This window comes from Artemia sp. Qi Xiang Cuo, chromosome 20, assembly GCF_049724085.1.
Source record: "Artemia sp. Qi Xiang Cuo chromosome 20, ASM4972408v1, whole genome shotgun sequence".
In the NCBI taxonomy this organism is placed as follows: domain Eukaryota; kingdom Metazoa; phylum Arthropoda; class Branchiopoda; order Anostraca; family Artemiidae; genus Artemia; species Artemia sp. Qi Xiang Cuo.
This window is the reverse complement of record NC_142813.1, coordinates 22,943,617-22,969,907: the sequence shown is the minus strand read 5'-3', so window position 1 is coordinate 22,969,907 and position 26,291 is coordinate 22,943,617. Positions and strand designations below refer to the sequence as shown.

At 36.7% G+C, this 26,291-nt stretch overlaps 1 protein-coding gene across 2 annotated transcripts in view; it reads left to right on the top strand.

Moving 5' to 3' along the window:
* Positions 1-4,963: 4,963 nt before the first annotated feature.
* Positions 4,964-26,291, top strand: part of LOC148940018 (V-type proton ATPase catalytic subunit A) — a 60,734-nt gene continuing 39,406 nt past the window's right edge. Inside the window, exon 1 of one of the 2 annotated variants that reach the window (XM_089105913.1) lies at positions 4,964-5,064. In XM_089105913.1, the coding sequence (XP_088962039.1) occupies positions 5,062-5,064 (3 nt within the window). In that variant the 5' untranslated portion in view covers positions 4,964-5,061. Of the gene's footprint in view, positions 5,065-12,490; positions 12,510-26,291 lie in introns of those variants that run through there. The other variant, XM_089105912.1, reaches the window with a different exon arrangement.

Sequence of the window (26,291 nt, the reverse complement as noted above, 5' to 3'; positions counted from 1 at the left end):
GTAGCCCTCCTTAACATACGTTACCGCCTACAAACAATACAGGAAAAAAAATCTTTTTAACTCAGACTGATCAAAGAGACGAATTTGTGGGTTATGGTCTGGTCTAACACGTACTGGAAATTTTAATGTTGGAACAATATTTTTCTCAAAAATACCTCTAAAAGATCCTTCACTCACCTTGTAAGGTTGAGTTGGATACATCCCCACAAATGGTACAATACAGACCATGACTTTCGCTATTTTTTAAGTCACCTTAAACATGCAGGTATCGGCATCTTTTGTTTTTAAAACTGGAACTGGCTTTATAAACTTTGAGTTATTTGAGGTTTCAATTGCTCTATATTACAAAAACTATATTTAAATAAATGACCAAAAATATAGCATTAAACGTCGCAATCTCAATCTGGTGGCACTCGCAGTTTCAGGTTTTCTATATCCTTTTTGAGTATTTCACCACTTGGGTTGTGTCACCATGTTCATTGGGGATTTCCAGTCCTTGGTAACGACTTGTTTAGCACCCAGAACAGCATTAAAAGTGGTTAAGCCCAGTTTATTTCTCAATTTTCTTTTGTAAATTGACAGTTGAAAATGCCCTCTCAGCACAAGGAGAAGAATGTAGTTGGATAAGCATTTTCATCATAAATTCACCAAAAAAATGGGAAACTTTCGACTTGAGGACCATCACATCGTTCTAGTTCCTTAAAACAGTTATAAACTGGGTCAGAATCTGCACATTTCTTGAGATCAGCGCAGAATGACAGCCTTTTCCATCCATTGGCAATGTTTTCCACTTCAGTCTCCTTTGCTAAACTTGGAAACTGGATAAGTAGTGGGACAATGCTTAAGTTTGAGTGGTCAGAAGAAATAGCTATCTTTGGCCCCAGTCTGTCTAAGTTTTTATCCGACGAGTATTTTGAACTGAAAAATCTTTTCCTTATTTCGTCACTCTGTTCTATCATGTATTCCGTACAAACTGCTTTGAAGGCAGTTGCAGTATCCGTTTGTGTGCCGGTGGCAGCAAGTCATAAGCTACCTACAGATGTCGAAGAATTCTGTCAAAACATCTACAGTCACATTGGTAGAAGACCAAAAAGGGCTGGCGAATTTGCCGAAATGCAGAAGTTTATGGAGCTTGACGAACACAGAATCCTGCGCCATGTCACAAATTTGTGACTTTTCTGACTTCCAGTTATTAAGCATTATCTGGAACAATGAGATTGTTTGATACTTTTCTTTCCGAGTGAAAGCTTTAAAGAAGGATACTAGCTAGCCAAAGCCACAGCTATACTCCTAGACATGAAAGAAGTAGACCGTGGCAGTCAAATTCCGTTATAAGCTGCAACTGCCTTCAAAGCAGTTTGTACGGAATACATGATAGAACTGAGTGACGAAATAAGGAAAAGATTATTTGTTCTGGGGTGTAAATGCCACACTATCCGTTTGTGTGCCGGTGGCAGCAAGACCACATTTTTCTCCTTCTGCCGAGAGGGCATTTTCAACTGTCAATTTATAAAAGAAAATTGAGAAATAAACTGGGTTTAACCACTTTTAATGCTGTTCTGGGTGCTAAACGAGTCGTTACCAAGGACTGGAAATCCCCAATGAACATGGTGCCACAACCCAAGTGGTGAAATACTCAAAAAGGATATAGAAAACCTGAAACTGCGAGTGCCACCAGACTGAGATTGCGACGTTTAATGCTATATTTTTGGTAATTTATTTAAATATAGTTTTTGTAGTATAGAGCAATTGAAACCTCAGATAACTCAAAGTTTATAAAGCCAGTTCCAGTTAAAAAGAAAAGATGCCGTTACCTGGATGTTTAAGGTGACTTAAAAAATAGAGAAACACATGGTCTGTATTGTACCATTTTTGGGGATGTATCCAACTCAACCTTATAAGGTGAGTGAAGGATCTTTTAGAGGTATTTTTGAGAAAAATATTGTTCCAACATTGAAATTTCCAATACGTGTTAGACCAGACCATAACCCACAAATTCGTCTCTTTAATCAGTCTCAATTTAAAAAGATTTTTTTTTTTCCTGTATTGTTTGTAGGCGGTAACGTATGTTAAGGAGGGCTACAGAAGCAATCCTCCTCTCCATCGAGATCTTTATAAAAGGGAAAAGGGCGATTTGTATGCAAATTATTTAATGAAAAAACAAGTCCCAATAACTGTTTTGAGCAATATGCTGTAAGAATACAAGTTTAAAATTTGATTTTAGCCTCTGATTTGATTAAAATTGTCATTTGGGACCAAATTTAGGGCGGTGCTATAAACGGTCGTAAATGGCTGAAAAACAGCGAATTTTTTGGGCCTGTAGTAAAATGTTACATTAGAAATATATGATACTCCGAATAATTTCTTCAAGTATTGTCAGGAGTAATGTTTTATATTAGAAGAGAAAGAAAAACGAAGGAATGGAGAGAAAAAAGTGAATGAAAACGCCTTATACAAAATTTTCATAGATAGTACTGTACGTCACCGACGATCCGCATATTACACGAGGTGTAATACGCAGTGATGTCCTTTAGGGGGGGGGGGCGAGGGGGGTAGTAGCCCCCCAATAATTTGGAGAAAAACTATAATTCATTAAGTAACTTTTAAACTGTGCTCATTTTAGGCTTCAAATTTGCTCTTTATTTCGACTAATTTTTTTAATTAATCCCAGCTTGTTTTCAATGTAAAAAACGTGAAAAATCGTGGTCCATTGCGCATCCTCATTAATATTTATGCAAATATACCGACTTTGAAGTCTTATCATCAAGGAAATAGGTCTTCTACTTCTTATACAACCTCTGTGTAACATCAACCTGGGAGAATTTCACTTTTGTTGACGTATGACCTGTGTTGCCACTTATACCGCATTTTGCGGTATATTACTGCAATTTCGAGAGAAATCTTCTGATCATACCGCATACCACAATCATACCGCAAAATGACTTTGATCAGCATATTTATATCGCTAAATGACTCTTATCACTGAATTTATACTAAGTAATGTCACCGTACGGGTAATGAGACAAATGTTTGCTCTCTACTTCTAATGATATATGGCTGAATAGGCTACTGTGAAACTCGCGAGAATTCTAACCAGCAATTAACGTGCTTCCAAGAGCATATTTCTTACATATAAGTCAGGTGCCTAAATAAAAGTAACTTTCAACCATTAATATGGTAAAGGACACTGCAAAGCAGAGGGAATACTTTACTAGATTTGAGTAAACAAGTAGTCCCGGGCTATCCTGTCTTGCTTCTTTTGGGCATTACCTTTCCACTTTTATAGCCCAATAGACTGAATAGTATACAGTAAAATAAGTTTTTGTAAATATATGTGAAATTCAGAATGCAGAGCAATGGCTAAGGAATAAAAATGCTATTTCATTTAATACTGTATTCAAGTGTAGGCTAGCATTCATTTCCTGTAGAACATGCATTCCAAAATTTTGAAAATTATCTATTGTTTTATTTCTACCTAATTTCGTATTGCATATTATTCATTCGAATCAAATGTGAATACAAAATTGCAGAGGTGCTGTCCAGAGGAAGCAGGTTATAAACCACTTATTCCTTCTTGTAGCCAGGCTGTTTGATGGTTCAAATGGGCAGGTCATCTGTAATATTTATTGTCAGGGGTTAAACAGTAAAAAATGACAAGATGCATATAGAAATGAATATATCTGAGTCTTCACTCAGATGGAGCAACACATATTCTTTGCTTTGGCTCCCACCTATTGGCTTTCATTTGAAAACTCTACAAGGCATATTCTCCAGTTGTGGGACAATCAAACGTTGTATTGAGACTCTTTAGTTATTAAAGGTCCCTCACATGTGAACATCAAGCCAATTCTAGATCGTTTTAGCTTCTCTGAAAAGATATATGACTTCCTCTATTTTTGACCCCTCTAGTGACGAGCTAAGAGCCCCTAGTCATCAGTAATTCTTTTAGTGAAGAAGATATACCTCTGGCATTTGAAATAAGGCATGGATGAACCAGGAATGGCAGTTCATATCGAGTATAACTTTATTTGGGGGTTTAAATTTTGAAAATTTAGACAACTCTGACATACTGTTGTCAGTAAGGATATGGCATTGGTGTCATATCCTTACACAAAAATCTGCCACTGGAGCAGTAATATTTCCAAATGTTTCAAAATTGATACAATACTTCTTTCATTAGTTATAATACAAATCATCTTAGTTCAATAAAACATCAGCAAAATCATCTTAGTACAGGCCCGCTGCTCGGTCCAATTATCTAAAGGAGGACAAGCCAAGAACCGAGTACTCGAGGGAAAGTCTCATCTGGCGTTGCACTTCTATCTGGGACAATCTTCATGGGGATGTTAGACATTTAAAGCCTGGAGGTCTCAAAGCGAGGTAATTGAATAGCCGCCAATAATATTTCTTTAAGTATCTGGCGCCGTGAATATAGGAATAAAAAAAATACTATGTATTTGTTTCTTTTGACAAATTCAGTTTGCAGATATAAAGACAGTTTGTTTTATGCCTCAGTTTATTCAATTTTCTAAAAACAATGCCTTTATACTTAATTTGGCCTATGTTGAGAAATAATTGTGTCAGTACTGGTGTCCAAAGATGATTCAGCTCTGATAAATGGGAATTATACATAGAAAGATATTTGTCTACGGCAATAATTGGGACAACAATACTAGACTACTAGATTCTCTTACAAGATAAGAATTACCGGTCTATGTGGCGAAAAAAAATATATTTCATGAAGCGAAAGAAAACTGAACGAAGTTTTGATTTGCCCAGACGTAGTCTTTTTTCCATCTATTGGCTGCTTAGGTTTGTCAAAAATACACCCTTGATCCTGCTGTTCCCGAGAAGGATGTCCACTGGTGGCCGTTGCTTCTAATTTTTGAATAGCAGCATCTATCTTTTTGCTCTTCAGCTTTTATAGATCCCTCTCTGCGTAACATATTGTTCGCAAGAAAACGGATTTCATGTGATAGATCATTTGATTCAAACAACTGAAATTCTTAAACAGGTCTTTGACTAGAAAGGAGACAAGGGTTTCCAGTTTCAACGCTTAAAATGGTAAATTAAGTCACTATTTGTGCTACCTAGCTCTAAGAGAGGCATTATACTTTAAACTTAGTGGCTTTATCTGGTAAAGTTCTGGGCCTTAAATAGGCCTAGTCAAGGGGATTTTCCTACCTTGGAAAGTAGTTTATTTCCATATTCCTTGGGCTTAGAAGATTATACAGAAGACAGGTCAGAAAATTTGGAGAAAATTCTATTGCTTATGCAGGGATAAGGTGATGCCTTTCTGTTAGGCTAGGCTAGTTATATAGGCTATAAGCTGGCCATTTTTGAAGGAAGTATGCTTGACAAATAAAAGCAGGCTAGCACTATTAGATGTTATATTTCTGACAATGCACTCCACCCTCTGGTGGTCTCAGATAGGCTGTAGCCTAATAACATATTTCTTTATTAATTGAATTTAATGGTACATCATAAGTTCTTTGTCCTAATGGGTGCATGGGCATAGGCAGTATCTTGTCTAGGAGGGAAGGGGCTGACAATTCTGTGATGGAGAGGGAGCTTATAAATGCCTCCTGATTTCATTTGAATAATAGGTCTTTAGGAACTCATCATTCTATATTTGGCTAAAACTTGGCCAGGTAAATTTTTCACAGCTCATTTTATTGACTTACAAATAGAGTAAAAATACCTTTCACAGCTCATTTTATTGACTTAAAAATAGCCTAAGGTAAAAATACCACTTGCTGCCCTTTTTATGCTCTTTCCAAATATAATAATCATTCTTGCTGCAAATTGATTTTGCCCCCACCCCTACATATACCAATTCACAGGGGTGTCATTTGGGCGGGGCTAGCTTGGGCTATAGCCCACCTCTGATTTTAGGAGGGGCCCCAAATCAGTTGTCCCAATTATATTTATTTGATCTTAGTGTGAAAAATTTTTGTTTTCAAATAAAACAAATCTGTTTCTAATAGAGCTGTACTTCACAACAATCTATTGTGAGCTTCATTCCCAAAGATATTTATTTATTATTCATATTTCATGACACATTTTTATTGGCTTTTTGTAAAGGCCATGGTGCCCAACTGTCATCACAATGAAACAAGGCAACCCAGGATCTATAACAAAATTATACATGTCAATCGGGGCTGTAATCCCCTCTATATATATACATATTATGTAGTCTACTCTTTATTTCTTTGAGTATGTTCTTGAATCTGTTCTGAATTGTCTTGAAATTTAGCTTCTTGAATTTTGAGACAATGAAAGTAAGAATTTCCGACCAGATATTTTTTATGATTTCAGGAGGGATAAGAAAAAGTATATTATATAAAGGGACAATTAAAAGAATTGATAAAAATCTTAGAGGACAGTACCTATTCTTACATACCCAAAATTATAACAAACTGAAATTATGGAAAAAGCACAAGATTTGTTATTAGGACAAATTGTACCAACAATCAAAGACCAATATTTCTACTTCCCAATTGAAAGGCCTTATCAATAGGGGGGGGGGGGGGTTACTTGACTTGAACCAACTTATAAAAAAGGCAAGAAAAACAAAACAAATAAGAGACCTACCAATTGGTGTCAATTCAAGGAAATTTTGGATAGGGGTGGGGGTTGAATTTACTGTTTGACATCCAAAAGGGTGGGGGGAATTCATTGTTTTGGATTTTTTTCTTTTATGAAAACATCAAGCCAGTGTCATGACCAGCCACATTCAGGTATGCAAGCTGGTATTAAAGCAGTTGCACCAAATGCAATTTACATTCCCCACTGTGCTCATAGACTCAACCTTGTATTTGGTGTTTGTATTTAGAACTTGAGACAAATGGCATCTTTTTTTTCACCCTTCTTCAATAGCTGTATTGTTTTATTGTGAATAGTAATATACACTACCAACTGTTTGTTAATGCTCAGAAAGCCACTGGCATAACTGTTCCTCAGTTGAAGAAATCATCTACTACAAGATTGGTATACTGATATATATCGGCGAACAAAGTACTGAATAGATACAACTGTGTCTTAACTGTTTCATCAATTACCAAAACATTCTTCAGATGTGGGCTCAGGCCCACAGACTTGCAACCAGTCTTTGGACATTGGAATTTATATTTACACTCCATCTAGCAGAATTGTTTTTGCCACAATATCTCTGTTTGAGCAACTGCAGGTGGTAGACCTTGTTTTCTCTAGAGCTACTGGTCTTACTGTAGCTACACAAGGTAAAATTATTGACATGCAAACTGAAAAAGCTTTTGATGTTATTTATTTATTTATTAATACCAAAATGTGGTAAGCTTTAACAAGCTTGTTGCACTAAACAATTATAAAAAAGTCTATAACAATGTCAATAACATAACAAAAACATACAGTAACTGAAAACATAATAACTGAAACATACAGTAGCATACCAAACTAACTGAAACATATCTGTTAATAATTGAAACATACCAAAAAGTAAGCCTACAAAATAACTGAAAATGCACTGTCACAAATCAGCTAATGCAAAAGTAAAAATATTCTCAAAATGGATTGTGATAGGACCTAGTATAGAAATCTGTAGAGGCTAAACTGCTTTTGAATGCATGGTACTTGCAACTATCTCCAATGGAAGTGAATTCCAAGTCTTCCACACTCAGCTAGACAAAGTGTTTTGGCCTATTCTTTTCTGTGAACATGGTGGGTAAATTTTGTGATGGTGTTGATGGGTACTACTGTATTCTGAAAAAGTGAATTGGGGTGGTATTATCAATATTCCTAACAATGCAGAATGTATTTATTAGGTCGGCGCTATCGCATCTGAACTGGAGAGAAGGCAACTGTAGTCTTTGCATTCTCTGGTGGTAAGGTAGATGACTCTGGTATGGTATGAGTTTGGTGGCCCTACATTGCACTCTCTCAACCCTCTCTCTATCTCTCTTATTAAGGGGATACCATACTGATGAGCAATACTCAAGTATTGGACCTACAGTGGATACATAAAGTGAAATCAGTGAATGAAGATTAAACTTAGAAAAAGTACACCTTAGACGTAGTAATTGGTAATTCACCTTATGGGTAATATCTGATACATGTTTATTAAATTTGAGACTTGAATCAAAGCAAATCCCAAGGTCATGAACATATTCCACACTTGAAATTGATTTACAAACAACAAAGTAATGGTAATGTAGAGGGAGTCTATGCAAATAGTGCACAGTATTGTACTTGGTTTCATTAATGAACATAGACTTTGCAGTACACCACTGGCCCAGACCAACCAAATCCTATTGAAGTAAAGAAATCTCATGTTCACTCATGACTGACCTGTAGATTTTTACATCATCTGCAAACATTTTTAAAGTTGAATTCCTAACAACGTCTGGCAAATCATTAATAAAAAGGCAGAAGAGTACTAGCCCAAGACAACTGCTTTGTGGAACTCCAATTATGACAGACATGGGTGATGACAAAGCATCACCTACTGCAACCTCTTGGGTTCTATTTGTAAGATAATCTGTTATCCATGCTTTAGTTTATGGGTCAATACCATAAAGTTGACATTTGTTTACCAGAAGTGGGATGGAAATTTTCTCAAATGCTTTGGAAAAGTCAATATAAATACAATCAAACAAAATACCATTATCAGCCATCAATTGAAAATCGTGAATCACCTCAAGAAGTTGCATGTTAGAAGATTGTCATTTATAGAATCCATGCTGAGTAGAATGCCATAAATTATTTTCCTCAAAATGTGCCTGGATTCTACTCACAACAATTTTCTCCATTAGGCCTATATGAGAAAAGATTGATGTATTTGAAATTGGTCTGTAATTATTGAAATGGGACTTTGAGCCATTCTTGTATAACAGCCTAATGATAGTTCTTTTCCAAGCTGAAGGACATTTACCAGATGAGAGACAACGATTAAAGATATATGTGGGTGGTCAAGCAAGAACTGATGCAGGTTCACGTAACATCACATTGGAAAATCCATCAATATCTGGTACCTTTCCTGAATCAAAATTTCGGAGTGTCAGATAAACCTGTTGGACTGTAAACTCTGAATTAACAAATTCTTTTGTTAAATCTGGAGGAGTAAACTGAGTGTGTGTTTTGGTGTGTGTTTGAGTAAAAACTGAACCAAATACCTTATTGAAAAGTTGTGATTTTGCTAAATCATCATCTATATGTGAAAAAGTTTCAGGATCTATAAAGGATCTCTCTCACAAACAACCAATATGAGCTCCCTCAAAATACAACTTATTAAGAAAGAAGATTATGATCCTATTTTAAACACCCTCCTCCCTACTCCCAATAAAATGTTCAATTTTATTCACTCAACAATTATCTCTGTAAGTTTCAAGCTCATTGCACACCCAGGATCAAACAAGCCATCCTTGTCAATTATAAAATCTATTTGTAAAAAATTGTTGACTGGCATATTTTATCTTGTCCTCTCTATAAACTTTTATAGTCCATTATAAACTTTGTCACTTTGTGGGGTCAAAAATTGATTGGGCAATCTTACCATAATTTGTAAATCTTGCATAAAAGATCCATATAAACGCCAAAAAATTATAGGCCAACACCTACTTTCTCAGGAATCTTAGAAAACCCTTTAACTTTTAACAAAATCAATAAGAATTCCAAATAGGGATAACTCAGCAGCAACTCTATAAGAAAATTAAAATAAATTTTCTTGTGAATTATTATCGCTTCTAATCAGCAGTTATACCAAACCAATCCTGCTCAACTCATCCTCAGGGCTATACTGTGGTGTTCTCCTCCCCATAGTATAGTGAAGACGGCTTGATATCATTCTATTGTCCCTTCTTGCTTTAGTTTTGTTTTTCTCTGTTTAAAGCTTTTTCCAATAGGCAATATTTAGAAGTCCTCCAAAAAAAAATGTCCCCCCAGATCCCAAATCAATTTCCAGTGAATGTGCCATAGTGAAAGATACCCATCTTGGCTGGTCAAGCACACTTTCTCAAAGTTCAAATGATAGCTCCAATTTGGAGAATAGGACAATGATAAGTGTAGGGGCTAATGTAACCATAAATGATGATAATGGGTTTCAAGAAGTCCTCTCTAGAAGCTCTAAAAAAAAGAAAAAAATATTCCCAGTCAAAAGCATTTCCCCTCTCTCTGCCCAAGATCCTCCCTCCAAAAACTTAGGATTTTACCTTAAAATTACTCCTTCTACCCCCTTTGAAATAAAAATGATCACTGCAATAAGAGTTGCAATTTTTAAATTGATAAAATCAATGTTGTCTCTTAATATTAACCGTGATGGATCTCTGCTAATAGCTGTAGAAGATCAGAAATCAGCAGATACAATAATTAACCTAAAATCCCTTCTGAATACCCCAATTATTGCACCTAATTGGAACCCAAAACAATCACCAACAAAAATAGTAGTTTATAATATTGCAACAACAGCAACTGGGAGGTGTGAAAGTGAATAAAGGATTGTTGACCAAATTTGTGAGAAAGAACATTTATTTCTACCCATATTTTACCATACCTGCTTATATTTGATATTAAGTTTCATTTTTAAGAGTTTTTCCCTGGTGCTTCATTCTATTTACCTGAATTTTGATGTTATAAAATTTTAATTTTCAATTCCCAAGGGACTTGTCCTTTGTCTGCTAATAAACAGCTGTTTGTTTTATTATAAGTAAGGCCAGGCTGAATTCAGTGTCCTTCTCCTTCTTCCGAATTTGCAGCCAGCAATAGAGGACAGTTGCCAAAAGCTAAATAATTAAAAATACCATTGATTACGTTGGCTCGTCCGTTTTTGCGTATTTTTGATCGATAATTTGTGCAGAAGGAAGCAATAGCAAACAAACTAGAGGCCGAACGGGTACCAGCGGTATTTTAATCCTTAAACTGCTGGGAATAGGTGATTTGAGTATTGCACTTCCCACATTCTGTCTACCTCGAAAACTGTCAAGGCAATAAATTTAGCGTTCTGAGCATCGACGAAATGCACACCTGTGAAGTTTGTTTGTAAACATTGATGTTCCACAACATTTTTCACGTGATCCCAGCTTTTTAAAATTTGGCGCCAATAGAGTGAAACCACAGTGCGCTATTTGTCCTATACTTGTAAAAATGCCGCCGAAATGACCTCGCACGAGTCCGAAAAAAGGAACTGATCAGTGTGCAGCTTGTGGTTGTAATTTAGATGAAGAAGCAAGTGCGATGAATTGTGATGGTTGCAATCGATGGCTTTGTATAGATTGTCTTAAAATGACTGAGCCGGAGTATGCTCTCTTAACAAAGATGACAAGGCGTATCAAATGCGAGTGGCATTGTCCTATGTGTAAAGGTGACAAACAAGCAAGACTAAATGCATTGGATATCCAAAATATTATTACCAAATCCCTTGAACCGCTTCAACTGGCCCTAGCAGTCATTCAGGATCTTGATGTGAAAATTAAAGACGCCGTCAAAATGTCTTTAAGTGAGTTTCAGCATGAAGTGATCGAAGACATGGATCGTAGATTTCAAGCCATTGAGACATGGATAGATACCCTCAAGCAAACTTCTGGTGCCGCCGTCGACCAGGACTTGCTGAATAGTCTTGTAGTCTCACAGGTACAGGCTTTAAAAAGCAATCTTGATAGCCACTTAGAGAACAAAATGAAGCAGTTAATAGTCAAAGATAGAGACAGACAGAGACGTAAACTGAACCTTGTTGTGTTTGGAGTGCCGGCAAATCCAGAAGACAGACAGTTTATCCAGCAGTATTTGTCCCAAGAGTATAGCCTCCCAAATATATCCGTCATAAATCCCCCTCACTTAGCTAACCTGAATAACCAAACTAGCTCAAACTCACCTATCATTTTTTACATTGTCAACCTTGAAACAAAGAAACAAATTATCCAGAAGTCGTATGAAAAGAGAGGAACTGGCAGAATTCAGTTCAGAAACGACGTATCCAAAGCAGACCGGACTAAAAGAGCCAAGCTATATGAAGAGATCCTAGCTCGGCGAGCTAATGGAGAGACGGATATTGTGATTCAGGGTGGCAAAATCATATAAAAAAACTTGCTACCTCCAGCCCCTCCAACTCAGATGGAACTCTAAGTGGGCTGACAAAACCTGTACATAGTTTCTCTTCTAGTGCATTATTAGATGTAAGTGATACTTTTGCTAGTGGGGAGTCGGACAATTGTTTTTACAGTGCTAGATCTGGACAAACCATTGATTCGCCGAGTTCTGAAAGATCATCAACTCTCTCTGATAGTGGAAGCTGTGGGAAGATTAGTGCTCTTAGTGTTATTTTCAGCAATGTTGACTGTCTAACTTCATAGTTTCAAGAAATTAAGTGTGTTATTACATCAGGCGCTTCAGATATTTATGCCTTCTGTGAAGTGAAACCAAAAAGGACTACTATCCCTCTGACGGAACAACAGATACAGATACAGGGATACAAAATATTCAGCAACCTATCAAAGCAGGAAGGAATGGGAATTGTCCTATACATCCGAGATACTTTCCAGGTAAGAAATATTAATATTGAATATGAGCCTTACCTAGAACAAGTGTGGATTTCTATAAACCTACCTGGTGAGCCAATACAGGTTGGTACGATTTACAGAAGTCCGAGTTCCCTTAATTTAGAAAGGTCCCTTTTTGAAGTAGTAAAATCAATTGATAGAAAAGTAGCACTGACAGCAAACCTTCTCATAGTCAGGGATTCTAACCTACCTTTCTTCCAATGGATAGATGGGTGTTGCTATTCTGGACAGAAATCAGTTGTACCATTTCTTGGGTGTCTGGCTAATTATTCACTTTACCAAGCTGTAAATTTTCCGACTAGGCACCGGGATGGCCACCCCCCGTCATTGCTGGACCTCGTAATAGTAAACAACCATGAAGCGCTCTTAAATGTGGCCCCACTACCGCCCTTCGGTGCAAGTGATCACGCTGCCATATGATGCTCCCTTAGACTGTATCCAGAAAAATCAGTTTTTACCAAACATCTGTATAGAAATGGCCATCTGATGAAACAAGAGTTGGCGGGCCACGATTTGTCCTTTATCACTGAGAATGATGTTGATAAATCGTGGAATATGATGAAGAAAATACTGCTAGTGGTCTCAGAGAAAATTACTGCATTAAGATGGGCTAGTAAACCCAAAACGCTACCATTTATGACCAAAGAATTGAAGAGAGCAAGAAATAAGAAGAAAAGGTATTGGAGACTATATAAACAGAATATACACAATGAGAACCACTACACAAAATGTACCAAGACACAAAATCAAGTTAGAAATCTATCCAGAAAGTTATTTGAACAGCATGAGGAGGCTGTAGCAGCAGCAAGCAAGTTAAATCCAAAACGCTTTTGGAATTATGCCTCAGCCCGTAAACCTGGTAGACACTCTGTTACATGACTTCTTCTTCTTCTATTTAACAGCAGGCGGGCTTTTCAGTATAACTATTTAGCATGACTTAAAGATAATGACCGTATAATAGATGACCCAATAGAAATTGCCAATGCCGTAAATAGGCAGTTTAAATCTGTATTTACTCCACCTGATAATGCCCCTCTTCCAGACCCCCCCACGTATACCATCATAACCCCTATGCCCCCGATTACAGTCAGGAGGGTAGATGTAGAGGCACGCCTAAAAAGTTGAATCCAAATAAGTCGGTGGGACCTGATAGTGTACACCCAAGGCTTCTTAAAGAATTGCATGTTGAACTATCAGGCCCGCTCACTTACCTTTTTCAGAAATCCCTTGATGAAAAGTGTATCTTGCAGGATTGGCGCACGGCCCACATAACCCCCATACATAAGGGTGGCAGCAAAGAGGACGCAAGCAATTACCGGCCGATCAGTGTCACCTCTGCAGTCGGGAAGCTACTAGAAGCGATTGTTAACACTGCAATCCTGAAACACTTGTTAACCAATAAACTATTCTCATCATGTCAGCATGGCTTTAGGTCTGGTCGGTAGGTTGAAACAAACTTGATTGATTCTTATAATTATATCACCGATCTTCTAGACCAGGGGTTCCCAGTCGACATCATACTACTCGATTTGGCAAAGGCGTTTGACAAAGTCTGCCATAAAAGACTTCGAATGAAGCTCCAAGCTATTGGGGTGAGTGGTGGTGTGGTTGAGTGGGTGATGCAGTTCTTAACAGATAGGAAACAGACAGTTAAAGTATTTGGCGAGGATGGAAGGACGTTTTTCTCCGAGGTGGCTGCTGTTGGAAGTGGTGTCCCCCAGGGCACAGTTTTGGGTCCGACTTTATTTAATATATATATAAATGACATGCCAAAAATCCTTAACAATAAAGTAAGCCTCTATGCTGATGACTCGAAACTTATCGGTCGTGCAGACACAGCGGAGAATATTAAGTCGATCTAACTGGACCTCGATACATTCACTCACTGGACTAATATTTGGAGGCTTGAATTCAACACATCAAAATGCAAGACTCTCCACCTTGGGAAGAAAAACCCACACACTCAGTACCATATGGATTGTAGGGATGGGTCCCGAAATGCCATTTACAGCAGCCATGCGGAGAGAGATCTTGGTGTCCTGGTAGACGACGAATTGAAATTTCATATTCATGCACAAGCGACTATTGTGAAGGCTAATCAGACTCTTGGCTTAGTCAAAAGAACGTTCACTAGCAGATCTCCAACTGTTATGACCAAGCTATACAAGAGTCTAGTTCGACCAAGGCTAGAGTTTGGAATGGGTATTATATGCCCAATCAATAAGACAGACCAAGCAACTCTAGAATCAGTCCAGAGGAGGACAACAAAATGTATTAGAGACCTCTATGGTGTCACTTATCCATCCAATCTCCCTAAGCTTAGAATACTATTTCAAACATATTATCCCAAATAAGGCAATGTGATAACAGCATACAAGCTTCTAAATGCTGAGTATACCATTCCTGGCCTTTTTCAACCGGACAATTCAAACTGAACTGAGGGTCATTCTCAAAAGCTTTTCCGGAAACGAGCCAACACCAGACTAAGAAACAAGTTCTTTTGAAATAGAGTTTTCAGCTTGTGGAATTCCCTTAGTGAAAAAAACAGTAACCTCTGCCAGCGTGGATGCGTTCAAGACATCAGTGGATAGGGAGTGGCTCAACAAACCGTGGTGCACCATTTGGGACGCCACAGATGATGATTAACTATCATCACTGAAGCTGGCGGACACAGGATTCGTCCTATCGCTAGCAAGTGCGATTTAAGGTAATTAAGGTAAGGTATAATGTTCCCCCAGAGATATCCACTCAGGAGTTAAAAGAAGGGCTCTCAGATAGGGCTGGAAACACAATCCCAGTTGAGGATGTTACCCAACTTGGCAAACCTAACTCTAATGGCCTAAAAACTAGTAGATCCTTCTTATTCACACTGAAGGAAAAAATTAATATCCCAGAAAAATTATTCCTATTTGGGCAAATCAAACCACACAAGGAATACAAACCTAAGACTATCCAGTGTCAGAAGTGTCTCAAACTGGGACACACAACAAACAAATGCAATGAAATTCTCAGAGAGTGTAGTAATTGCAAAGCTTTGCATCCTAAAGAGCTGACAACTTGCAACAACACTCAGCCTACATGCTTCAAGTGCATAGGCCCACATGAATCTACAAATAAATCATTATGTCCTGTATACAAGACAAGAGCTCTAACACTCCAAATATCAACAGAGAAGGCCATCCCATACCCCTTTGCAGCAATGGAAGCAAATGCTGCCCAACAATACCAAATAAAGCCTGTAATGAAACCAACTAAAACCCCCAAGTCAAATGCCCCCAATGCATCAAGCACCCCAGGTAAAACACCATCTTCTAAGCCCCCTAACTCAAATCCCTCTCAGAAGAAATCACCAAGCCAACAAACCCCCTTGTCTGGTGAGATGAGGTCAGCCTGGGGCCCCCCCCCCCCGTCCCAAGAAGAAACAAACCAGAAACACTACCAGGAATTAACCTGTTAACCGACAAACAGGATGCACAACCAAAAATACAATCCCCAAATATATGCTTATTCATTCTGAACTGTAATGCAGTTCAGGCCATGAACATACATCAACTACAGAAAACAAAAATCATTGCAGAATTGGCAAACATCTACAACCCAGATGATATGCTCATTCAAGCAAAAAAAGATCTTGCTTTACTTTTAACAAAGCTGAACATTGATACACAATCATATGAAGAATAAATCAACAACACAACATATATCAATACTCCAATGGAATGTAAGATCACTCACAGAAAATAAGCTAAATGAACTAATATCTTTTATGAATAATAATTCCATTAATATTGCTTTCCTCCAGGAAACTCATTTAACCCAAAATCAACAAATTAAGTCTCTGGGATATACTATCCTCAGAAAGGATAGATCTTCAGAGAGAAAAGGAGGTGGGGTAGCTTTATCAGTGAAAAATAATATAAAATTTTGTGGCATCAATTTTCCAGATTTTGCAAATGATGTTGACGCGATTGGTATCAGTGTTTGGCTGAATAATTCAAAAACCTACATAATAAGCTTTTATAACCCTAATGGCCAAACTACAGATGCCAAGGATTTCTTTAATTATATAAATAATTCTAATATGTTAAAAAATATTGTTATTTTTGGAGATTTCAATGCCCATAGGCTTTTGTGGGGGAACAAACCAGCGAATAAAGCTGGTAAATTCATTGAGCATATGACTTCAAATAATAATGAATTAGCTGTTGCTACCCCTCCAAACCTGAATACATATTTCAACCCCAAAAGTGGCAGATTCTCCACAATTGACCTACAAATTGTTTCATTAAATTTTTTGAATAAAATTTACATAAATAAAATTGATAGGCTATGTACTGACCACTTTGCTATAGTTTGCTTCCTAAATGAACCTGCTGAAACTATATCTCATACCTCCAAATATATCAACACTAAAGCAAATTGGTCTATGTTCCAAAATAAGCTAAGTGATGAAATTACAAGTTTCACCCAAATTTCATGCATTTCTAACGCAACAGTTGACACACATGCTGAAGCCTTGACATCTTTACTAATAAATACAGCTAATCATGCTATCCCCAGGACAACACCTAAGAAAACTTTCCCTAAACAAATTCCTAAAGCATGGTGGAAAAATGAGTGCCTAAATAAATGGAGAATAAAAAAGGCAGCTAGGACAGATTTCATAAAAAAACCATCACCTACTACATATCTAAAAAAATTACAAGCAGAATCTAATCTAAAAAGGACTATAATAGAGGCTAAATATAAATACTGAAATAATTTTGCAAATAATCTCTCCAGAGAAACACATGAGCCAATTATACACAAAGTTATAAGCCACATCTGTGGGAAAAAGACTTCCCCCAACCCACTCCTGTATGAGCTTATACATAATAATACCCATTATGACAATGATAATGAAAAAGCTAACCTATTTGCAACTCTTTTTGTTAATAAGCTAACATCAAATAATCAAAGCAAACTGTCCCCAATTCCTATGAACCCAAGTTACCAACCAGGCCCAGGATCCAAGTACATAACTAATCCATTTTCAATCTAGGAATTGAATAATGCAATACATCATATTAGGACCAAAACCAGCGGCAGCCATGACAATATACACCCTACATGGATAAAGAATCTCACACCTTCATACAAACAAGAACTGCTAAATTGTTAGTATCACGCTTGGGAATCTTCTATGTTCCCCAATATATGGAAATGTTCATCCCTCCTACCAATCCTAAAGAAAAATAAACACAAAGATAACCCAGAGTCTTATAGGCCCATAATGATTACTCCTGTGCTGGGGAAAATAATGGAGAAAATGATCTATCACAGACTCCTCTGGTTTGTTGGGAAAAATAATATGATCCCTCAAACTCAAACTGGATTCAGGAAACACTACTCCTTAGAAGATTCATTAGTTTCGCTAAAAGCTTCAATCAATAAATCTTTCTATAAATATAGAATCTTAGTTTCAGCTTTTCTAAATTTTATAGGGGATTATGACTAAGTAAACCAGCCTACCCTTTCAATCAAACCTGCAAACCTTGGCGTATCGCCTAAGGTCGCATCTTTTATTAAATCTTTCATAGAAGTGCGAAGTTTCATTGTTTGTGTTGGTTCAGCCTCTTCACCTGAAAAGACAATAACCAAAGGCCTACCTCAGGGAGCAGTCCTCAGTTGCCTCCTATTTGCCCTATATCTCTGGGACATGAATCTACCCCACACGAATCTACAATATGCTGATGATCTGGTGCTATGGTCATCTGGCAACATCTTTCAGATAGCACAGTCAAATCTGCAAAAGTCACTTTTCCAGTTTGAAAAATTCTCTCAACATTCAGATTTACCCATTGCACCCACCAAGTAAAAAATAATCCAATTTCACCGGAAGCGAAACCATGTTAATGCAAAACTAACTCTAAATAAAACAACTATTCCAGAAGATAATCATATTAATTACCTAGGTCTCATGCCTGACCAAAAACTTAATTTCCACCTCCACATTTCAAACACAATAAAAAAATGCTATAGAAAAGCAAATATATTAAAAAGACTTCTTTCCACACCCTGGGGCTGTAAGGAGAAAACTTTACTCCAGTTTTATAAATCACATATAAGACCCCATATTGACTACGGACTCATCGTCTATGGTGCATGTGCAAAGACCCAGATGCAAAAAATTGAAACAACGCATAATGATATAATATCTCTCAAATTTGGTCTTAGAAAACCCACAAGCACCAAGTTCCTGCTTATGGAGAGTGGATTAACAACAATAAGGGAGAGACGTAACTTTCTCTTGAAAAAACATCTAACAAAATTTGAATCAAATAGCTCACACACACTACATAATTGGTTAAGAAATCCAGCCATGTATAGAGGCATTGCAGATGAGTATGCCAACATTTAGAAGAATTTCCCCATACCAGCAAAGTCTATTGCACCTACTTTCCCCCAATCCCCCCCATGGAAGTGGTCAAGTCCCATAATAAATACTGATTTCTGAAAGTGGAATAAAGATTTAACCCCCATTGCTTTTGTCCAGAAAAAATTTGCAGAACTTAATACTATTACCTATAAAAATCACTTCCAAATATTTGTTGATGGGTTAAAAATGAATGAGAAGGTTGCAAGTGGTGTTTTCCTTCCTCACCTGAAAATTGCAATGGGGGAGAGATTATTTAATAATTTATCTATAATGTCTGCTGAGTTAAATGCCATAATCATGGCATTAGAACACCTTAAGGAAAACCAATCTTTGATTGCAAATTCAAATAATATTATCATATATTCCGACTCTCTATCAAGCCTTGAGTTGCTGGCCTCAGCTCCTCAATATAAGTTGGAGATTGACACTTATCATTGTCTCAGTATTATTGATAATCTTGCTTCAAGTGGCATAAAAACTTATTTTCAGTACATTCCTAGCCACTCTGGCATAAGTGGTAATCATCAGGTTGATGAAATAGCAAAAAATGCTATAAATATTGACCAGCCAAGTGGGAGACCAATCCCAATTAGAGATATTTACCGATGGAGGCTATCAGATATTAATTTTAATAAGATGAATCCTATCTTTTCCCCCTTTCCCAATAAGAATCTTTCTAAAATTTAGCATAGAATTCGTTCTGGAACAAATGGACTAAATTTCCTTGCATTCTCATATAAGTCTTCTAATTCAAGTGGTTCAATTCCCCTGTCCCCTCTTTGCAGGCATTGTAATATGAATAATGAAACAATTGACCATTGCCTATTTGAATATAATATGCTGACGTCTGCACAACATACCTTGCTTTCTAAACTGTTAAAATGCTTCAAACACCACAAAATCTCATTATCAGCCAATAGCCTAGCCAACTATACATGCACACAGAGCACAGAAATTGATATCTTTCATCTTATATTTGAACTCCTTGAGTCAAAAGATCTACTGAAAGATATCTGACAATATCTAATAAATAAGAGAGGACCAAGCCAGTAGCTCTGTAGCCCACAGAGTGAAGCAAAAAGAAAAGGGCTAAATAGTATTAACTGAATAGCCCGCCTGCTGTGAATTAGAAGAAGAAAGGAAGTGGATGATGGGGATTGTGAAACTTGATTTCTTCTCACATATTTCCAAAATCTTTTTGGGCAACTTTGGACTGATGCTATTACATTTGTCTCCACCTCTTGACGATTTAAACAAAGGAACTTTGTTGCTCTATTTCTTGCTCTTTTATAATTTAACCAAGAATCAAAGGTTTTAAATCTTAAATGATCACGCCACCTATCACCTTTTTCTTTTAGCATTTGTACAATATACCAAGGAAGGATCTGTCTATTTTTGAAAAACTGTCTACTAGTATATATTGGTACATATTGATCTTTACCTTCTATAAGGGCCTGCTTAATAAAATCAAAGGATGCATCAATGATGACATTACCTTGCTGTAACTCCTCTTGTATAGAAAGAGATGAAATATAATCTGAAAATGCAATGTAATTTCCTCTATCATAATCATAATTGGGAGAATGATTTGGCATATCAGAAAAACCTACAACACAGTTTAGTGATATCACCAATACCAAATGATCACTTTTTCCTAGTGGTGGCAAAAACTCAACACTAGCAACATCATCTGGTTGCTTGTGTCTGGGTAATGTTTCATAAAGCAAAAGAATTTTCTTGTGAGTGTGGCCTCACTGAAGACCTTTTGCAAAATTTTGAGAATTCTGGTTCCTCATGAAAAAGACCAAAGCATGCACAATAAGTAGCTTCCAGCTTGTCTGATTTTGTCACTGTGTTGACTTTGGGAAAAAGTGACCATGCTGAAGTGACAGAATCAACTAAAGATGCTTTCAGAAAGGATTATTTTCTTGTGATAGACAGATTGTGCTGTGAGTTTGAAAGCCACTTCACAAATGCTCTTTCACTGTTAGAGTCAATCTCTGCATTAGATCTTGATGAGCTGACTAGCTAGTGTGGCAGTGCATTACAAAGAAATTTGCATTGACACAACCCTGTTTGCCTTGCAAACAGATCTTGTAAGAAGAGTCATTGACTCTTTAGGCAATAGGCCACAAGATCTCTTAGAACTTCACAATTTAGTGAAGACAGTGTTGATAGTATATTCTGAAGTTTTAAAAATTATATGAAATATTGAAATGATGCTGCTGCCAATTCAGGGTATTTGAGGCAAAAATGATTATTATATTTGGAAAGAGCATAAAAGAAGGCATCAAGTGGTATGTTTACTTTTTTCATAAGTCAATAATATGAAATGCAAAAATTTACCCTTGGCCCTTAGCATTTTCCATGTTCTACTTTTCCAGCAATACTATAATATGATAAACCCACTATCCTACTTCCAATTTCCAGAAAACATAAACACAATACAAGTGATTTGACACAAATCCCATTATGGTTAGGTAACAGTTTGTTGTTCAAAGAATTTAATTCAAAAGTTTAAAGTTAGGCAGTAATAAATATCAAAATAGGGGGGGGGGCAGCCCATGATCAGCATGGCCCACAGATAATTTTGGAGACCACACTGCCTTCCATTTTATTTTGTTTGATAATGTCTCTTTGATATCTTGGGACTGGGGGTTTAAAGCAAAATTTTTGTTAAACTCTTGAAATAAAGAACATTTTATTCAAGAATATAGCTTTGAACTGTGACACAGGTGAATTTGGGCTGAACTCTATCTACAGTAATTTATTAAAATCTGACAGAATAAAGTTCAATCCACCCAATGCAGTTGACCTCTGTCCAAGTGTTATATCATTGAATGCTAATGAACCAAATCCAAGAAGGTCAATGACGTTAGCTAATGCTAATGAACCAAATCCAAGAAGGTCAATGACGTTAGCTTCCACCTTTGCTCTGAAAATAATTAGAGAATTAAACAATATGTAGTTTTGTTTGGTTTCATATATAAACTATTGTTTAAAGTTGTTTTAGTTTAGTTTTACTACTGATGATGGTCACTGCATAAGTATCTGGTATTTTTTGTGAATTTCTATCACTGTTTGTGAAACTGTCTATTAAAAGGATTTTATTCTTATTTGAACTTTTACTTTATCAGCATGGCCCACATTTAGCCAAAGCAAATAATCTCAATAAAAAAACCTATGGGTGGGGACTTGTGGTGGATTATAAAAGCTCTGATAGATGACCATGTATGTTTTTAAAATGTCTGGCCTTGATTAATACTTTTACCAAAAATATCAGATTGGATCACACTTAGTTGACAAAAAGTCTGTTCGATTCTCTGCAAGTGTCATGGGTTTCCCTAGAGGAATACTGCAAGACTACATGAAAAAAGTTGAGAAGCTGAATATCCCTCTACAAAGTCTGGACCTGAGTTTCTTTACAGCTTATTACAACACATGATAAATATTTACAGGAGAACAAGAAAAAGGATTAAAAACTTACTTGGAAACAATAGCTGATATGTATTTTGACTGTACTCCCCTAGAAGCATGTAAACTTGCATAAACTTATGCCATTACTAAGAGCATAAAAGTATTGCATAAGTAGAAATGCAAAGGTAGTGGAGACAGGGGAGGAATTATAGGTAAATATTGGTACTGTGGTATTATGGCTTGCCTTAAAACTCTATGAGTAAGAATACCAGAACATACAAGCTTAGGACAGGCAACTGCTTTCAACCCTCATGCTGTAGGAGCTTTCTTTGACACCCTTGAGCATGGCCTATCTATACACATATTTCACACCACAAGGCATTTGGAATGTTGACAAATTGCATTAGCAGAAAGAAGTCAGTTGACCACGATTTGTACTTGTGTTAATGCATTGGGAACACAGTCCCTCCTCTACCTATTTTCCCTGGAGAACAGTGTCCAGAAATTTTACTCAAGGTAGCTTTACCAGGAACCATCACGATTGGCTCAGAAAAGACTTCTTGCTGGATGACTGCCTCCCACTTTTTGCTTTACTTGCAGCATTTGATCAATAAAGTCAAATCCTCCAAACAGTCACCTGTACTTCTGAAAATAGACGACCAGGTCAGCAAATACACCATTGAATTGCTTGAATTAGCTAAAAAATAGTGGTGTTACTTTTGGCTAAAAAATAGTGGTATCTACTTTTAACTGTCTCTCCCCACACTACTCACAAACTACAGCCTCTAGAAAGGACAGTCATGGGGCTCCTTAAGGCCTATAAAAACCAGGAAGCTGCAATTTTTATGACTGTCCATAAGTGTAGAACTATATTAGTGTATAATGTTGCTGAGCTGCTGGGGAAAGCATATCCAAAGGCTTTCACTCCTGAAAATATAATTAGTAGATTCAGAGCAAGTGGGGTCTACCCCACCAACAGAGGGTTATGAGTTCCTCTTGTCATGTGTCTCAGACAGAATGCCTACCATATTTAGTGGAGCACTCACTAGGGTAATTTCTATGCTCAGTGCAAGTCCTGTGTGACATTTAGATTCTTTAACTCAGACCTGAAATGTGTGCTGCACAAGTTCTATCTCTAAATGAGAAACTAAGGTCAACAGAAGATTTGTTAAAAGAGATTGTCCATACAAACCCCTTTCCAAAAGGGACCCTTTCTCAGACAGAATGCCTACCATATTTAGTGGAGCACTCACTAGGGTAATTTCTATGCTCAGTGCAAGTCCTGTGTGACATTTAGATTCTTTAACTCAGACCTGAAATGTGTGCTGCACAAGTTCTATCTCTAAATGAGAAACTAAGGTCAACAGAAGATTTGTTAAAAGAGATTGTCCATACAAACCCCTTTCCAAAAGGCCCGATATAAAAAATCCACAGGAAAAAAATATGAAAAAGTCAGAAGTGCTCACTGACACCCCTGTGAAAGAATTTATTGCTGCTGGGGTAAAAGCTGTATCTGCCAAGAAAGCCCTCGTCCTGGAAAGTAAGAAAGAAAGAGAAGGAAAAAGGCTAAAAAGCAAAAGGCATGTTTCTTGTAATAAGAGTTGTAGTTGGAGTGATGATTCTGACATAGATGAGCCTGTATACAACAACCCTTCAGACTCCAGTTAGGACATTGATGATGAGCACCCTACCAGCAACTTCCAGTTTGACATTGAGAAAGTCAAGGCTGGTGATTACATTCTGGTTGAGCAGAAGAGTAAGAAAGGGAATACTGTTCACTATATTATCATTAGCAAAAAGCAGCAATGGAAGAACTTAAGGTCTACTTTCTGAAGGAGATCAGAGTAAGAGACTTTGCACTAACTGACAAGATGGGTAGTGTCTTAAAGGCAGAAGTTGAAACATAACTACAACCACTGACAGGTAGAACATCAAGATTAACAGAACAGCTTACTTTTGGTGCTGATCAATCAATTTATAATTCGAAATTAATATTTAGTTTTTTTTTTTAAACCTTACTGAAATTGATCTTGTAGTTTTTTTTATACTTTCCATATTCTTTCATAATTTTGTAGCCAAAAAACAAGTTTTAATATTTCCCTGGCCACTTTCCTGTTTCTTTTATCAGGTGGCCAAATGTAAGCCAGTGGTGTCTGAACCAGTATTGGGATGGCCCAGGTGAAACAGTGGTGGAGTATTTTTAGTGGTATTTTTCAAGAATGGTATTGAATGAGTTACCTATGCTTTTGCATATCTGCAACTTCTTATTGCTTGAATCAATTCCTGGAGAATTAAAAATGTCAAAACCTGCTGATTGTGGACCATCTCCTATCTATATATATTTGACCAAAAATCAATATTGAATATCAAAACATAAATATCAATATTGGAAATGGTGTTTGGAAATTTCTGTTGATTTTCAGCTTTTTCAACCATCTACCAGTGAACATCCAACAGAAAAATCCAACATACAAAAAGTTATCTGGTGTGAATTTGAAGTTCTAGGGGGGCAGCTGCCCCCCTTTTCTATGCCCATGGTGTCAATAGTCTTGACTTGACGAAACTTAGCTTTTGCCCTAGTAAATTACAATGGAATGAAATATAAAATATTATTTGAAATGATTTAGAAAAAAAAATGATAACAATGAGGTAAGCACAATAATGTGATTAATGCAAACATCCTTTATATTATGAAGTAAGAATTTCATTGTTTTAATGTTTAAGAGTTTCATTCTTTTAGGTTTTTATATAAGGTATTTCTTGGGCTATACCTGAGGCCATCAGGTTAAATTGTCAGAAAAATGACCATAACAATTAGAAACTGATAGAATAAGGATTGCAGTAAAACTGCTTTTGTGTGTTTATAATGTTTTCTTTGGAAGTGGCCAACTTTTATATATTCACAGCTTTTTCTATAGTTTTTCCAAATATAATTACTTTACTAGCAAGTCCAGTTTAAAGACTTTAAACAGACCTTAGAGTTACACTAAATTCCAACAATTCTATTGGAATCACTTACATAGAGTGGTTTTTGCAAGTAAAAAAAAAAAAAATCGTTAAGCCTATTTTAACAAAGAATACATGATGTATCACAAGATGATAAACAACAATGAAATATAGGGTAAGTTAGCCAGTCACAGATATAGTCAGCCTTGCACAGGTTTAATCTAAGACAATTATTGTGAAACAGAATAATCATAATTTCTAGGCTAGGCTGTAGGGATAACTTGTCTAAATTGAAATATTGAAAAACCAGAATTTTTTAAAGATTGTAGTCAGCCAATCTCAGCCAGTCTAGTCCTGAGTATTGTCCAATCCCAACAATCTAAATCTATATACATACTGTACAATATTAGGAGCCTATTATCTATATGTAGGAAAGATACTTTTTAATCAGGAAATCTGTATAAGATTAGAAACTGGCTGAGGTCTGGGGGTCTTACCCCAATTATCTAGGACCATAGGACATATGGGACTTTCAGGGGGAGGGGCAGGTATGCAAAAAATTCCAAAGTGGCCAGTAGCAGAACTTGACAAAGTTTCAAAACTGCTGGCAAATTTGGGGATAGTGAAAGCACTGGCATTTTCAGACAAAATCTGCCAAGAAGCTTCACTGGGCTGTGAAAACTGTCAATTAGCATGGCTGCTGTGCTACTCCACTTTTTGCAGGCCAGGGAAGAGGATAGTGGTGATGCATTTTTAGAGTAATGGCTATTATATTAAAAAGAAGCATAAAATAAGGAATATAATGTTACTACTATTTTTTCCCAAACCTTCTCTTGTCAAGAAGTAAAAAGAATTAAGTGTAACTTTAAGGTAAAACTTTGGGCTTTAAGTAAGATTTACAAGGGAAACAATTATTATATTTAAAAAGAGCATAAAAAGGCATTGAGTAGCGAATTTACTTTGCCCCTTTGTAATTAGTAGAA